This window comes from Saccostrea cucullata, unplaced genomic scaffold (genome assembly GCF_032062105.1).
Source record: "Saccostrea cucullata isolate Sc308-1 unplaced genomic scaffold, CSIRO_AGI_Scuc_v1 ctg327, whole genome shotgun sequence".
Classification (NCBI taxonomy): Eukaryota; Metazoa; Mollusca; class Bivalvia; order Ostreida; family Ostreidae; genus Saccostrea; species Saccostrea cuccullata.
Window position 1 is genome coordinate 53,453 of NW_026924594.1, and position 16,130 is coordinate 69,582.

Consider the following 16,130-nt stretch of genomic DNA (forward strand, 5'->3'; position numbering starts at 1 on the left):
TCGTGCTGTAGTTTTCTTTATTTGAGACACTGTCTGACTGCAGTTAAAAATATAAGATTTTTAAAGAGATTCACTCTTATTCTTATAAGCAAGTATCTATCACACACTCTTTCAATCAAAAGCTTTTGCACCAAAAATACTTATATTTTGACAATACTCCATATTAACATAGTTAACAACCACTGTATATCAACAAGTATTTTATTCAAGCCTTGTCTCAAAATCCCCTTCTAAAAATGGAATTCTGAAGCACTAAATTAATATATTTCAAATAATTACTACTCCCTTTTGAACTAAGCAGGTACTATTTTTCTTTGTAGAAAACGATGCCACACAATCTAGCAAATGGATATTGAAACAAGGCTTGACTCCAACATTCATGAAAGACTCAACGTGCAACCAGATTATATCAAGTATACTGATTTTTTTTTTTCAAAAGCATTGCTATTGCACTTATATTTGCATTATATACACAGTAATGCATGGATATTTTTCAGCACAATCATGTCGTAGCTGCAGAACAAAAAAAAGTTATTTTCATAAGGGACATCGTAGAATGCGGTATTTAAACAAGCACAGAATGATTTGGAATAATAGATGAACACAAAATGTAAGCACAAGGATTTGAAAATTACTGTTATATACATAACATTATTTGCGTTTTCAATATTGGAATTAAAAAATAAAATGCAAAGCGTATTGGATAAAAGATACGTGAAAAACAAGTTATCCTGTATGTACAGGTATAACCAGAATCATAAAAATGATATCTAAAGCACCTTTCTGCCATAGTGTGTACAATATTCTATAGCTAAAAATTTAACAGTAGTAAAATAAACATTTTTAATTATCCTAAATGTAATTTTAGCACTCCAGTAAGATATTATCACTTTATTATTATGTCCTTAAAGTAATTTAATTGTAGTAATAAATGCATATATTAAAACAGCGAAAAAACTAGTTTAAAATATATATCAAAAGCCTTAAAAATAACTTTCAAAATGTATAATAACAAACGAATTAGGATGGAATAACTTCACAAGAAGTTGTCATTGGAGAGTAATTTTGTAAACTTGCGTATTGTACAGGTTTAAAAAATTATCTTAAAAAAATGAAATTCAAAACGATCCGTTTTTCAGAAATAAATTGCCAGCTTCTTATTATTTAATATTTTGAAGATATTACGGACATTTAAAGAACACAAAAAATGTTATCACAGTTTTTAACAACTACAAATATTTAACAAATTACTTCAACATTTTTGTGGTACATTACCACAAATTCATGTCATCAACGTTTAACACATTTTGTAAATTACATCACATCCTTTTCAAACTTCAGTAGACCAATCGTAGGTTCGTATGTTCCCGCCAAATAATAAACGTCTGTTTCCTTTGTGACCAGATTATCCGGTCTTTGCGTTTTCCTATACTCCGTGTAAGATAATACGTCACACTTGTGAGAAATTGTTTGAACGTCATTTTCATCAATATGTGGAGACTGAAACAAAGCACCCTGAATGGAAGATAGAAAAGTGAAATGTAACTTAATTTCTGACCGTTTTCTGGTTTGGTGGACATTTGCAATGAAACAATCGAAAAAACCCTGATTCTTCCATGGGGTACAGCGATAAGCTACTCGAAAAAGACAAATTTCTTTTCAATTGAAAAAATATTCAGGCTATACAATCTCAATTTTAAGTTTTTCTAGGAATATTTTCCTAACTGGGTAAAACTGACATGTTTCTAAATATGGTTTTGAGAAATATAGCTTCGATTGTCAGAAAAAGTAACTGATGATGAATGGATATATTTGATACAATACCTTCATGTCGTGTAGTTTCTTTCCGCCTCTGGTTTCCTCGGGATGGTAGAACCATTTGACCTTGACCACCATTTGTCCTCCCCATGCCTCCCACATGCTGTCTATTCTTCCCACGTATGGCAAATGAGGACGGCCAGTGGATAGAAACACTGCACAATCCCCAACCTGAATGGCAAATCGAAAATATGAAAATAAACAGCACAAAAGTACTAGTATTCTAAGTAGTCTTGTTGAAAATGAAAACATAAATGTAGTTATATCTTTAAAATTTTGTCTCTCGAAGAATGATGGAAATTGTCAATTTTCAAAACAACATCATTTCTATTATGTCCAAATACCATACATAATCAGCCATTTTTATGCTTTGAAAGCTTTTACTCACGGATATGTGCTCTTTGTTCCTGATAATAGATCGGTAGAATTCCTTCTTTGCCTTCCCTTTCAGTCCAGGCCTTTTTGTACTTTTTCCAGACCATTCCCAGAGTTGTCGAGCAGGAAGAAACGCTGCAAGTATCACCAAAGAAACAATACTTTAAAACATGGCATAATAATTACACAAAATTATCATTTATGATATGTCCACTAAAAATAACTATAAAATAATGTTAAATAATGGAAAAGTATGCTGTCGAGGAAACACAGTTAGGAAAAACAGATCTTAAAGCAACAATAATTATATCATAGCTGGTAAATGCAATTACTGTGTTATATTTTCTGAGCTTCTGACGTAATACAAGTTATGTGTTCCGTTAGAGAGTGTGCACATACGAGAAGGCGAAGCTAGTGATACACTGTAGCTTGTATTAGGAGACAGACGGGCAATACAAGAAAGCAGTGTAAGCCAGCTAGGTCACATTGAAGTCGTACCTGCCGCCTTTGGCTCAATTGTACAAGATCTATTCAAGTTGTTGAATGGAGAACATTTAGTTCTACCTCTTTCTGTGTCATCAACAGAATTTACATCTTGAGAATGCGTAGATTGTTCCATTTTTACGTCACTTCCGCCTTTTCGAGACAATGAATGGGTTGACTTGTAAAAAGGCCTCTTATCAAGAGAAGACGCCTTCCTCAAATTTTCCAGACTGTGATAAAACTTATTTTTACCTTGTTCTTGGTTACTTTTCGCCGAATCCTTAGACTTTTCCTTTTTGGATTTGTTCGTTTTGTTTTTCTCTGTTTTTCTATCTTCACTACTTATTTTTGATTGAGACACAGTCTTTTGATTGCTGTTGGCAGACGGCGAAAACACGTCATTTATGTCGTCATCAAATCCGCAAACATCAATATCACAGTCTTCTTCATCCTTTCTCTCAGACTTCGGCTTCGGGGGTCGACCAGGGCCCCGTTTCTGGGCTGGTTTCGAGTCCGTGCTCTCAGATCTTTCAGATAACTTTGTGGAGGATTCAACACTTTCCGATGTGGTGTGTCTTCTTCGCTTACCAATAAGCAACAGAGGGTTCGGATCATACGCTATAATATATAGAAAGAAAACGTTATCTAAAAACAATGTTAATTTGTTATTGACGTACATTACCAATCATTTGTACAAGATACCGGAATTCGATGTTTTCTTTATAATTGTACTGGTAACCTTTTCATTTTTTTTGTCGTACATCTTTGTAAAATACATTTTGAAAACAATTTCGAAATTACAGGGGAATGAAAATTGAACACAATTCTGATACATTACAAAATACACAAAACAGATATTTGAGAATCTTGTTGTTAGAACTTAGTATAAAAAAAATATCAAAATTATTAAATACAAAGAAATATCATGTTTAAATAATCAATCTCTACTTTAAAAAGAACAAAGGCGTCACTTTCCCTTTATGTACTCAGAGACTTGGACTTTGTTTAATTACTTTCCCTCTTTGTACTTACAGACCACTGGGAAATCACGTGGCAGCATTCGGATGTGATCGAGTGGTATTCTTCCCGAATCTCCGTCATCAAACTCGACATTAATGCTGGATTTATCAGAGTGTGGATTGGGACTAGCTGTTGAAGCACAGGGAAAAGGACAATGGTGAATAATGTATCCTTTACAACTCATTCATCACATATTCACTATTACATATCTCAAAAAATTCAAATTTTCGCAGGATTTATGAACATGCTTCAAAATTTCAATTAAGTTGGCTTGTTGAATTATCTACATCATTAATTGGGTGAAATAGTTAACAACAGTGAATAAATTATTATTTTTCTCATGTTAAAATCCCTTAGATACGTTTTTTTTTTTAACTTCTATTCTACTTCTTAGAAAATCAAAGAACTTAATTCGGTAATAACCAATATTTGCCCCCCAAATCAAACTTTGATGGAGATATATTTAATTAAGTTCTTAAACAGGGGAGTATATGCTGACTTCAAAGCACTGAATATTTTCATAAGTAATGGGCTTCGAAATGATCACAAACATGACGTAAATTTCAGTTTTTTATGAATTTTACAGAAAAATATCTATATTTCGTCGATATTTTTAGCGCATGTGTGTTCAGGATCAATATTTTGATGTAATGTGTAGAATGATAATATCAATGAAATATGTCAATATTGTTCCTGAACAAACTTGCGCTCTATAAATTTTAAAACTAAAATTGTTGAAATTTTGTCCATTTTGTCCTCTTTCTGAAAAAAAGATATAAAATCGGACTAGTTTGTGACGTCATTAACACAAAAATTGTGAATACACTGCTTTGACACTATAATATTTTCTGTTAATTTATATTTCTCACACAATTTATTTAATTCAGCACATTTCAAGAAGTTTTCAAAATTTGACTTTTGTGGGGGCAAATATATGCAATATACCGCATATAGTCCTTTTACGCAAATTTTGATGAATATGCTTCAATCTTTTTTATATAATAAATTGGGAGAGAGAATTTATAATGGTGAATTTAACTCCTCCAAAAAAAAAAAAATAAAAAAAATAACGCAGATTTGTTTATTTACTTAATTTTTTGTTGAATTATTTACTCGTAAATTGGGATTAGATTTTACAAGGCAACATTGAAAGATCAGCTTCTTGTACACTCATTTTTATAATATTTAGAATTTTATAACACAAAATTGACGAATTTTATTTGAATCAGTCAGATTCATTCGCTTGTTTTTATGATTAATCCTAAGTATTCTTCAAAATTGTTTTAAAATTTTTGAAATAAAACCATTTTACATTGAATTTCCAACTCTTTATTTCTGGGATTCCAATAAAGACTTAACAATTTTTATCACTGTTTTCTTATTTGCAAACGTTCTGGATTTAAAATAAAAATGAGAGTTTTAATACATACCTTTTGCAATAGTTCCTGGATAGAGACAACTGAACTGCTGGCTCCAGTAGGCACAGATTCTGGTTCCTTCTTTAAGAACCTTTGATGACTGAGGCCTAACATCTAAAATCTAAAGTGAAAAATAGAATATAAAGAAAAAAATGATGAGAAAATTCATTTTATATATTATATAAGAAAAATTGATATTTATTACATTCTTTAAACCTTCTTTAGTTCAATTAAATTTCCAGTAAGGATCTATTTTTAATTATGCGCAGTGATTGGCGAAATTGTAATGTTATTATGAAAAAAAAAAATTCAGTGAAAAAATGACCTGCTTTATATCATAATTTTATATATGTACATGTATAATTGCCTTGGGGCGAGCGCAGTTATGTACTATCAAAAGCTTTTACACAGCTTTTACTTGCATTGCCTGTCCCCAATTCATTAAAAATAGAAGAAAAGAATATAAAGAAATCACTTCCTCGAGCATTATCCACCATAACACCATAAACATCGGAAATACCCGAATCCGTTTAAGTACGAAAGTATGACGTCAAATAGAAAAGCCATCTGTTGATTTAAATGCAAACGATAGTTTTGTGGCATGGAGATTGCATTAAATCGTTGTTTGTAATTTTTTCATGTAAGTTGTTGCTATGTTTTAGCCCCATGAATATACCGCAAAGGATTATTAGGTAATTGTTATTTTTTAGCGGTGAGATAAAAATTTTTATATTTCAGATTTCAACCCGAATTTCCTCCGTTCGTACACCACACAGCCGCTGGCACCGGCGCTCCGGAATGCCTCGCTGCGCTTGCTATAATTGCCTTACCACTTCCTTTAGCATTTCCTCTTGTGAGTAAATATAAGGTCGGTTTCCTCGAGCGTTATCCACCATAACACCATAAACATCTGGTGGACGAATCCCTTTTACAGCTCCTTCATAGAACAAGCCATCTTTGAAAACCAGGACTCTTAATCCATCTACCAACTCATCCTTGTCTATGGTACACGTTTTAGGCTCTGAATATAAATAGGTAATGGTTATTTGTAGCCGACTTAATATTTCATTTGAATATTATAGGAACCACACAGCGGGTGTCATTAAAATGCTCACTCCTCCATGGCACCATTCAATGATGTTTCAACAGGTCCGTGTTCATTCAAAAAATATTTCAATCTTATTCATTGATTAATGCATCTATCATTTACTCAGAATGAGCTGATGACCACATATAGAGTACAGGTGCACTTAAATGAACCAATTTTATTCATTAGGAATGATATAAGTTGTTGAAGTACATGTATTTCGGAATTTTTCTTTTTCCAGATATACGGAAATACCTATCGACTTCACGTCATCAGAAGATGTCAGTATATTCTTTACCTGGAGTGTGGGGGCGATCTCGGAGCACGCTTAGTGGTATGTTGTCGGCATCACTCTCACTCTCGCTACTGCTGTCAGAGTCGATAAAAGCCTTCGATTTTGGCTGCTTTTTGTGCGGTGGTCTCCTCTGCAACAAAAATTATCATTTGTATTCCTTAAGGTTTTAAGAGATTAAAAGATGTTTTGGGAAAAACAACCGTTTAGAAAGAAATATTTCTTTTTCAGAATTTCCCTTCTAAATGCACCTAGCTGTTTTATCTACTTTCTTGTTTTTTGTATCATGCAGCAGGCACAGATCCAGGATTTTTTTCAAGAGGGGGTCCACCCCAGTCCAAAAAAATCCAACCCAGGAATTTCTTGACAAAAAAAAAAAAAAAAACGTAAACTGCCCAAACATTAAAAACCTATTTCGGGGGGAGGGGGGATAATCAATGACTTCTAATGCTTCAAACCTTTGACTTTTCATACCAATTTTTAAACACAAATTCGCGTTTACCGGGGGGGGGGGGTCTGCGTATTCCAAGAGGGGTTCAAGGTAACTTTTTTTTGCTTCAGTATATAAATTTAATAACCTTGCAAATTCCAGGGGGTCTGACCCCCCGACCCCCTCTAGATCCGCACCTGTACAGGTAGTTAAACATTGTTCTATAAACCAATATTTACTATTTGTTTTGAAAAGTCTTATCAAATCATGGCAATTTTGGATTTGTTCCCTAAAAACTGCGATACTAGTATTTATGCAGGAAGGAATATTAACTACAAATAATTACTTCAATTTTGTCTGTATTCTTCTGAAACTTCTTTGAGTACTTTTTCTTGACTTTGTCGGTCAACTCTTTGATACTTTTAGCCTTTTGTAATTTAGCCTGATTGCAGTGAGGTTTTGTCACTTTCGTCATTTTAGATGTTGTCTGTAGCTGATTGGCCGCTTTGTTTGGCTGTGTTGCGGTTGACGTGAAGTTGGGCGATGGCTGCGGGCTAGGATCACTCAAGAAGATGCGCTCACTTCGCCTCCGTAACCACTCCTCGTCTAGATATATAGGTTTCATCGTTTCCTGGTTTTCCATCTAAAAGGGATAGGGTAATTTTCTAGGAATTCATATGACAGAGTATAGAGGTAATAATTGATTTTTTTTCCATTTTCAAAATTAACTGTTCATCAGAGATATTGCGTACATATAAATGTTAAAGGTGAAGAAAACGAACAATGATCAAAGTATTGAAGCTGAGTTACATTATTTCAGTATCTCTCTCTACATATATTTTACAAGTCATAACAATATTTTTTCTACTCAATTTATAAGGGAATAAAAATTTGGTTAAACGATATTTAAGAAGATACATTCATTAATTATAATCATATTGAATACGGTGAAAGAGTGAGTATATATGCTTTTTTCATACCTTTATCTTTCTGTCTTTTTCAAAATTTTGAAGTTGGAACAATCTGAAATTCTTTGCCGTCTTTGCAACAATTGTTTCTACAATAGAAATTATAATATATTGAAGTTATTTGTAAAGAGGCAAAAGTTTTTTATCGTTAGTTAGCTCTTTCGTTCGTTTATAACAAAGAGTGTCATTTTGTCTCAAGACGAGTTAAATTAGAATTACTATATCTATGGTAATATTTAGATTAAATATATATTACGTGTAGTTAAATTTATTTTCAAAATGTGTCCATTCAAACATATTTGCATTACCATAATCCATTATGTCTGAATATTAGGTTTAATTCATGAGAAAGATATATTATTCTAAAGAATTGTAGAAACTGTGATGAATAAATCTCTTCGCAGAAACTTCAGCTTTCCATGAGGGATGATAATTTGATACAGTTACGATTACATTTCTTTGGTAATTAATCTCAATTATTCCATAGACAAACACACCTGTTCCATTCTCTGACTGATCTGGGGTACATTTTCTGGGTCTTCCCGGCTTTCTTTTTTTATTGCTACTGTTTGAAGGAGTTTCGCTCTTGCTCGTTTTCTCGGAATCTGAAAGGCAATATCAATTCGACTTTTATTACAGCCTTTTTTCATTCATTATCGGAAGGATTTGATAATCCATAATAAAGAAATAGTAGATTTTAATGGCCAACGATCGCTAATAAATTTGATGTGAAATTTGGAGCGTGGTTGACAATATTGATATTAAGTAATTTGATATGCAGCATCAGTTGTTTTTAACAATAAACATATCAAGGAAAAAGCTCGACGTGTCACAGATGTTAATGAATAAAATATCTGACATAAATTTGATCAATAAAAAAGAGAAAGGGAACCAATCTTTTCTTTTGTTTTTAGATTTAGAATATCATAATGTTTTTTTCCTCCCCATATATAAACTTGCATCTTTTCATGTGTACTGAATTAGAATACCATTATGTTTTTTCTCCCCATATATAAACTGATATCTTTCATGTGTACTGAATTAAAATTCCCTTCATAATATTTCATGATGCATTAATTTGATACATTACATAACATGCAAAATATAAAGCCATATTCGTTCCATGTTGGTGATTCAAAAGCCTCTGCAGTGTTCATAGACATCTTATTTATCTAAAATAATCACTGCGACACGGAACTATTTTTCACTTGTATGTTTAACTTTTTCGTTTCGGATGGATACATAAAAGCATTGTGAAATTTCTTTTATTGTTATTTTTTCTCATATTTTTTTTGTCATTATTGATTTTTTAAATTAAAGATACGAAACTTTATTCTCCCTTGGGGAGAAAAATGAGTTTGAGGACTGTTTCAAATTTTTAAGTTAAGAACATATGGTTAGTAGGGCAATTTAATTACAGAATTCTAAAATTTTAGGCTCCTCAAAAATATAAGTATATAAAATTCTTTTAAAAATTTATGCATTTATTTTGAAATGATGAATTTTTGCTAAATGCTGTGATGTAAATTTATAGGAGGCCTTTTTGGCAACTAAACAGTTTTAAAATGTCTTGAGTATTTTAAAAAAAAATGAAAGCTCGACCGGCGGAGATTCGTTATGGTCAACTAGTCAAAAAAGAAAGAAAGGGAACATAATGTTTAGTAATTATATTAACGTTTATTTTTTACTATGTAAAAGGTGATTCTACCTTTAATGTCAATATTAGTAGGAACATGCGGTTTAGTAAGTGCAGACAAGGACTCAAAATCAACAGTTGTTTTGCTCTCCAAAACGTTTGGAATATCATGCTCGGTCTTACACAGGCTTAATCGATCTTCCAACCCGTCTTTGCTTTCGTCTTCATGTTTATCAACGAATCTATCCTTATCTTCTCGTTTGCTTTCAGTCCGATCTTCATGCCTCTCTTCCCGCCTTTTCTTATCCTTTTGTTTTTTGTGTGATGTTTGCGTGTTCTCGTGTATATCTCGAAAAGAGGATCGCTCCTGTTCTCGTTGGTGACAGACGGCATAATTTGCTAGCATTGACAATCCATCCTGGTATTTGTATTTGTGCTTTTCTTCTACAAACAATATTGTTTTATTATTGTTATGAAACTTTTTAGGGTAGGTTAACATTGATGTTCATTTCATTTAAGCCCTTTAATACATACTGAAATGCAAAAGAAACGCAACAAGCAATAATCTTCAAATGTTTGATAACATATGACTGTTAAACAACCCTCCCTCCCAGCCATTCAATTAAAACGTGCAGGACTGCCCTAAACAACAATTGCAGCTTAATTTCTACGATACAATAGGTTCATCAATATCGAGATCTGGGCGAAGGAATTATTCTTTGTCATTTGTAAATGCCTGTTTTTCAGATGATTAGGTCGAATTTCCTCTAACTTAGCGCAGTGTAGTAACCCTTGGACTTCCGGCCCAAGGACTGTCATTAATGCATACGATACGTAAGACCCTGTTGAGGCGTAATGTAGTGTAATGTAGTGAATTTTTGTATCAGGAACTCTCCATCACCTTTACTTTGTGATTATCCAGTTAGAGCAATGGAAATGCGTACTTAAGCCATTTTCAAAAAGCCATAGCATCGTTCCGGGAAACGAAAGGAGAATTTATTTTTTGAAATATTGCTGCATTACTTATGATGAACATTACAAATCCTTAAAACTCCATAATATTGCCAAATGTTTTGTTAAACATGCAATTTTTGATTTATGTTAAGCAATATTCTTCCGGTTATTGTATGAAAATCATTCAACTGTTAAATTACCAATATTTACCAAATTGAAGATATCTATAATTTTAAGATACAAAATTCTTTACATTACATAATTATTTCCCCCTAAAGTAGGGTGTTCCGTTTCTTTTGCGTTTCAGTATAGAATTCTTACTTTCATGGGAGTGGGAACTTGATTTCTTGATCTTCTTGAACATTTTCATCGCAGATCCAAAGAGATTATCTACAGAAAATTTCAAGGATCAAAAAATCTTAAAACCAAAAAAGAATATTCTTTTAAAATCTATTCAAAAGTTTTTAAATAAATTTTAATATCTAAAATGAAAAGGAAGGCATAAAAGTTAAATAAATAATATCAAAATAATCAATCAAATAAAATAAAAGTTGCATCTGGATGGATTAAAAAAAGTTTTTTTTTACCTTTGAAGTCAAGGGGCTTTTCCGTAGAGGTGGAAAATCCAGTCTTCCCAAAGTGAAAATGATTATCTGAATATATAATTTTATAAATGTTAACCTTTTTTTATCATTCATCTTGTTACTAAAAGCACGTCTTTAAACAGTAAAAAAATTCTAATTTGTTTATTTGTGAATTAGACCGTTAAATGAAGATTTGAATTAATTCTACTGACAAGATGATCAACAGTGTTTAAGGTCGTGCATAATATGATTTTACAGTTCGAGGAAGGATGCATAGCAATGCGTAATTAAGAGAACATGATCTGTTTAAGGAAGCACGTACCCTGGTTCTCGTTGGCGTGACCGCCAGATGCGCTGCCTTTCCGTTTCATAGTAAAGCCAGATTGAGTCTTAAAAAGTGCTGCCATAGCGTTAGCCTTCAGCTTTTTGCTAAGTGGCATCTAAAATAGAGTTTTAATTAACCTACGTAAGTTTCATCTCATGAAATGGATTTTCACAACACTTTTATTACGCTTTGTCATCAATTTGTTCAGCTGATTAAATGCAATGTTATGATTTCCTATTCCATATCAGACAGTTTTGTCATTATTGGACATAGATTTTCAGATCTTAAGAACAGGTTTTTATCTCACTTCTTGGTTTTTATACTCACCCCAAATCCTCCGCCTGTTTTTCTAAATACCCTGTCTACTAGCTCTTCCGCTTGTTTCTTTTTCTTGACAGGCGGTTCTTTCCCCTTACTCTTTTCACCAGAGCTGCAATTAAATGTTTTTATGTGAGAATTTAAATCTATTTTCTTTTAATAACATGTGAAATATAATTTTTTTTCTTTTACATTTTCTTCTTATCATATTTGATATATTTATAATAAAACAATGATTGAGATTCACATATAAATGGCATTGTAAGGGAAAGTGATTCATTATGTTTTTTTTTCTACTAATAAAAAGAAACAATGTTTCATCATAATAATATATGTAACATCACATATATTGCGACGTATTTTGGATAACAATTGATTAAATAACTATTTATTAGGAAGCAAGGTCAAAGGAAACCACTTTCAGTTCTCTCTCAAGGATAGAACGGAACAAATTTAACATTAGCTTTCACTTATCACCAGCTTTGTCGTTTCCACTTATTTCCAAACAATGCCTTGTTCTGAACTTGCAAACAAAGCCACTAGGCAATGTAACTTTTTTGCTTTATATGAAAAAAGGGATGGGTTGTTATCGGATTGCTCAGATGAACAAATGAAAAATAACAAAATGGTCCATTAGCCGACTTCAATTTCTAATTTTGCGGTACTAATTCCAGAAATCGTTTAATCTTGAAATCACCATTAACTATACTCAAAAATGCTTTGTAATATAGTCTGTACTGGTTATAATTAATGATCAAACTCTTCATAAAGCTTACAGATCGGATGACATTTCTCATGGAAATTACAAAGTTTACGTAATCAATTCCAAGAAAAAGTAAATAACGGTTAAGAAGATAAGGGATTGAACTGTGTACTGACTTGCTGTTATCCTGTGGAGATCCGGTAGTATTTTGTCTCTTTCTAGGCCGTCCTGGTCCCCGCTGTTTGTCACTGTAATCAATAACACGTCATTTTGAATTTATTCCCAAAGAAAATTAAAGAGGATTACTTGAAGCCTAAAGATTTGTTGTTTGGCACAAAAAAGGAAGTAATATGAAGCAAATTCATCAATCTCTACTTGATATAAAATAATAAAGGGTATAAATTATCTCATATATTTTCCTTTTATGAAATAATATATTTTGTTTTGATCTATGAAAAATCATCCTTTGGACAATATTTTCAGTTTAATAGTTTTCATATGACGATTTTGCTACAAGAATAGTATAAGCCTCTGAATGAAAAGATGACTTTTTCTCATTGTAGTAATCAGTTATCTGTTATCAACTAAAACAAACACTCACAAAAAGAATTGCATAACATAAATTTTGCAACGTACTCGACACGTTCCTTTTCTTTGTCGGTTTTCTTCGGTTGTAATTTTGCATACAACTTTTGTTTTTCTTTATAGAGCCTTTGAAGTTCTGCCAGACGAATTCTCATATCTAGTTCTATGGCGTTAATTTCGTCGTCTCCTATTTCAAGAAAAGAACCCAGATCTGTTTCTTTGAGTTGTAATGTGTGTGACACAGTAGAACCGATGCTAATATCTTAATACAATAAAATAATAAAAATAGATAACTATATAAAACAGAAACTCCAGAGAGATAAGCAGAATATTGAAAATTAACTTTGGTTTTACTACCATAAAACAAAATAAATACAGAGTAAAAAAAGATATGAAAGAAATAACAATTTTCAAGAAGCAATATAATTCAATCATGTGGAAATTAGATTACTACAAAACTAAAATAGAGGAGGGCCTACTGTGTTTAAATAGGTATAATCAATAGAGGGAATAGGAATACAGTTCTCAAATATTTCCTCTAGTTTTAAAACTCCAGCATAATGGATGCCTTTAGGTGCTTTTCATCTTGCAAAAATCATTACGAAGAACTATCAAAAGAGTAAGTTTGTTAAAAGAGCAATTTTTGGGCACTTCAACGATAAAAAATGACGTCACTAAAAAGATGTGTACCTTGAGGGATCCGAAGACCAGAAGATGTGTAATAACTGCCTCCTTCGGTTTTACAGTCTGGCTTAGCAGGTGGCAGGGATCGTGTTCTACTCACTGACTTTTTTCGCACTTGTTTTACCGCTGGTTTCGACTCTTTCTTTTCCACACTTTTTGTTTTAGTTGTTTCTTTTGGATTTGTTTTTGTATGTGTTTTTGATTCTGTTTGATCTTTCGCAACTGTCTGATCAATTTTACTCTCTTCTTTTTCAGGGGAGGCAAATTTTGCCCGTTGTTCAGCCAAGGCACTTAAAAGTTCTAATCCATCTGCTGCTTGAAGAATCTGAGGATCTAAAAAGGGATTGTAATTATTGCTATCTTGTTCCGCTTTTGTTGGAATTAAATCGGTATGTGTCTCTGTTTTGTTTTGATCAATAGTTGATGCGATTTCATGTGAATGTGATTTAGTGTCCGGTGTCATTTCTACTATTGTGACGTCCCCAATGACCGTGGTGGTTGGAAGAGACACTTTAGCACAATGATTGGCTGAAATCTCTTCACTAGAATCCTTTAATGAGACTTCTTTTTCAATTTTACATTTGGTATCAGTTTTTGACGTTTTGCAAGTGCTCTCTGTTTGTACAGCTGCAACTCCTTTGGAACACAAACCAGAGACCTCAGCAGAAGAAGACACCTCATTATTTACATGCACATTCTCTATCTTATCCTGAGGCGTGTCTTCACATTCAGTTCCAGGAATCATGGGTGACGTGCCACGTGACTGGACTAATGACGTCACCGCTTTGACAGCCTGCACCACACTTACGGTACACGGTACGTCGGTAACAACTGCTGCATTGAAAGCTGGAGGAAATACTACTTGATTTGAAGTAGGCAGTACTTTAGCAGCAGGTACTTCTGAAAGAAAGACAAGAAATAGCCAATTAAGCATTTTATTTCAGAAACGCCGCTTTGTATAGTAATTATCGTATATGAAGAAGTAATTGTATGGAATGATAGCTTTGAAAACATAAAATAATAAGGTACATGTTCTTTGATACAGGTAAACTTTGTGCTTTCTGTTACTGGTATATAAGATATTAGTTATGATTATTATTATAAATTTTCTATTAAATACTGCTTAAAAGTAGAAGAAAATATGTTTTGTTGAATGTTAAGAACAGTTTATTATGTTTCTTTTCAATAGATTTAGACTATTGATGAAAGACTTTAACATAGAATTCTCTACTTTATGAAATTACTAGATCAGATAAATGTGAATTTAATGATGTTTGAATTATATTCGAATCATTAGCATTATTACTTGTAATGTCTATAAACTTTGAAGGGTAAATCGACACATTTGTTCTGCAGTAATTATTCATATATATCCGTAAATTCCATAATCAGTCCAAGCTTTTTACTGATTTTGATAAATGTTGCTTCAGAGAAATTCGTGCATGAATATGAATTGTCGTTATAGTGAATTACCTTCTTTGGTAGTGTCAGTTTTTTCTCTTTCTTTATCCACTTTTGATGCCCCCTCTTCCTTGACTGTTGTTACATCTTTTTCTAAAATCTCTTGATCAGAGACAACCTTTGGCTGCAAAATTTGAACGCTTTTCTTGTCTATCATTTGATCATCACGAGACTGGTACTAACAGAGAAATAAAAGCATGCATTATTCCTTCTTGTCATGCAAACTGAATTGAAGAAAGTCATTTAACATTATCTTAATTAGAAAGTTCATAATAACGTCTCTTAAAAGTATGATTTTTAAAATGTTTTTTTCTTTTTTAGGCAAGTCATTATGTTAAAGATTAACAGATATATTACTCTAAAATTCAAAAGATCGATTTTCGAATATTCTTTTTAATATTATACCAGGGTCTGGAACTGCTGGGGATATGTTACACCAAGAGTAAAGTCAGTAGCAGGCCTATCAGCAGTGTTCCCAATCACTTGGTGCTGAAGAGGAGCTTGCTGTGCGGTAAATATTTGTTGTATCTGTGGTGTATGTGTTCCAGGAAAAGCCCAGAGACGATGATGATCATACATGTCTAAAAGAGTGGAAAAAGCCCTGTTTTATTTTTTCAATTTGATTTAAAATGCAAAGGTAATGGGTTTTTTTATTGTAGTGCTGAATTTACTGGTAGTAGTTCTTACCAATATTTGTGGAAGGTATAAGTAAAAGCTGTCCGACAGAATCTTGTATTAATTTGTATCCAGGTGGAATGGTCAAGGGAAGTTGGTTCCCTTCGATTGAGGTGGTAGATGTAGGGATACTAGTGCTAAGATTGAAAGCTGGAAGTTGTGACAGCCATGGTGATTGGCCGATTGTGGAATGCCCAGATTGAATCCATGGTGGCGTAAAATGTCTAGCAGAGGGATCATCTGCCCAAGCCACCCCAGTGCCATTTGCAGAACCTGGTAATATTATGAATAAATCTTTCATAATACAAACTATA

The 16,130-nt window shown here is 32.7% G+C and overlaps 1 protein-coding gene across 1 annotated transcript in view; it reads right to left on the reverse strand.

The window, feature by feature from the left end:
- LOC134266801 (uncharacterized) overlaps positions 1-16,130 on the reverse strand; it is a 36,268-nt gene continuing 20,138 nt past the window's right edge. The window contains 22 exon segments of the mRNA XM_062749027.1: positions 1-1,515; positions 1,825-1,989; positions 2,207-2,328; positions 2,692-3,294; positions 3,709-3,825; positions 5,127-5,235; positions 5,945-6,135; positions 6,500-6,626; positions 7,270-7,566; positions 7,904-7,980; positions 8,389-8,496; positions 9,600-9,971; positions 10,803-10,899; positions 11,037-11,134; positions 11,388-11,505; positions 11,718-11,820; positions 12,588-12,659; positions 13,048-13,207; positions 13,687-14,580; positions 15,154-15,319; positions 15,547-15,722; positions 15,829-16,089. Of these exon segments, the coding sequence (XP_062605011.1) occupies positions 1,315-1,515; positions 1,825-1,989; positions 2,207-2,328; positions 2,692-3,294; positions 3,709-3,825; positions 5,127-5,235; positions 5,945-6,135; positions 6,500-6,626; positions 7,270-7,566; positions 7,904-7,980; positions 8,389-8,496; positions 9,600-9,971; positions 10,803-10,899; positions 11,037-11,134; positions 11,388-11,505; positions 11,718-11,820; positions 12,588-12,659; positions 13,048-13,207; positions 13,687-14,580; positions 15,154-15,319; positions 15,547-15,722; positions 15,829-16,089 (4,634 nt within the window). The 3' untranslated portion in view covers positions 1-1,314.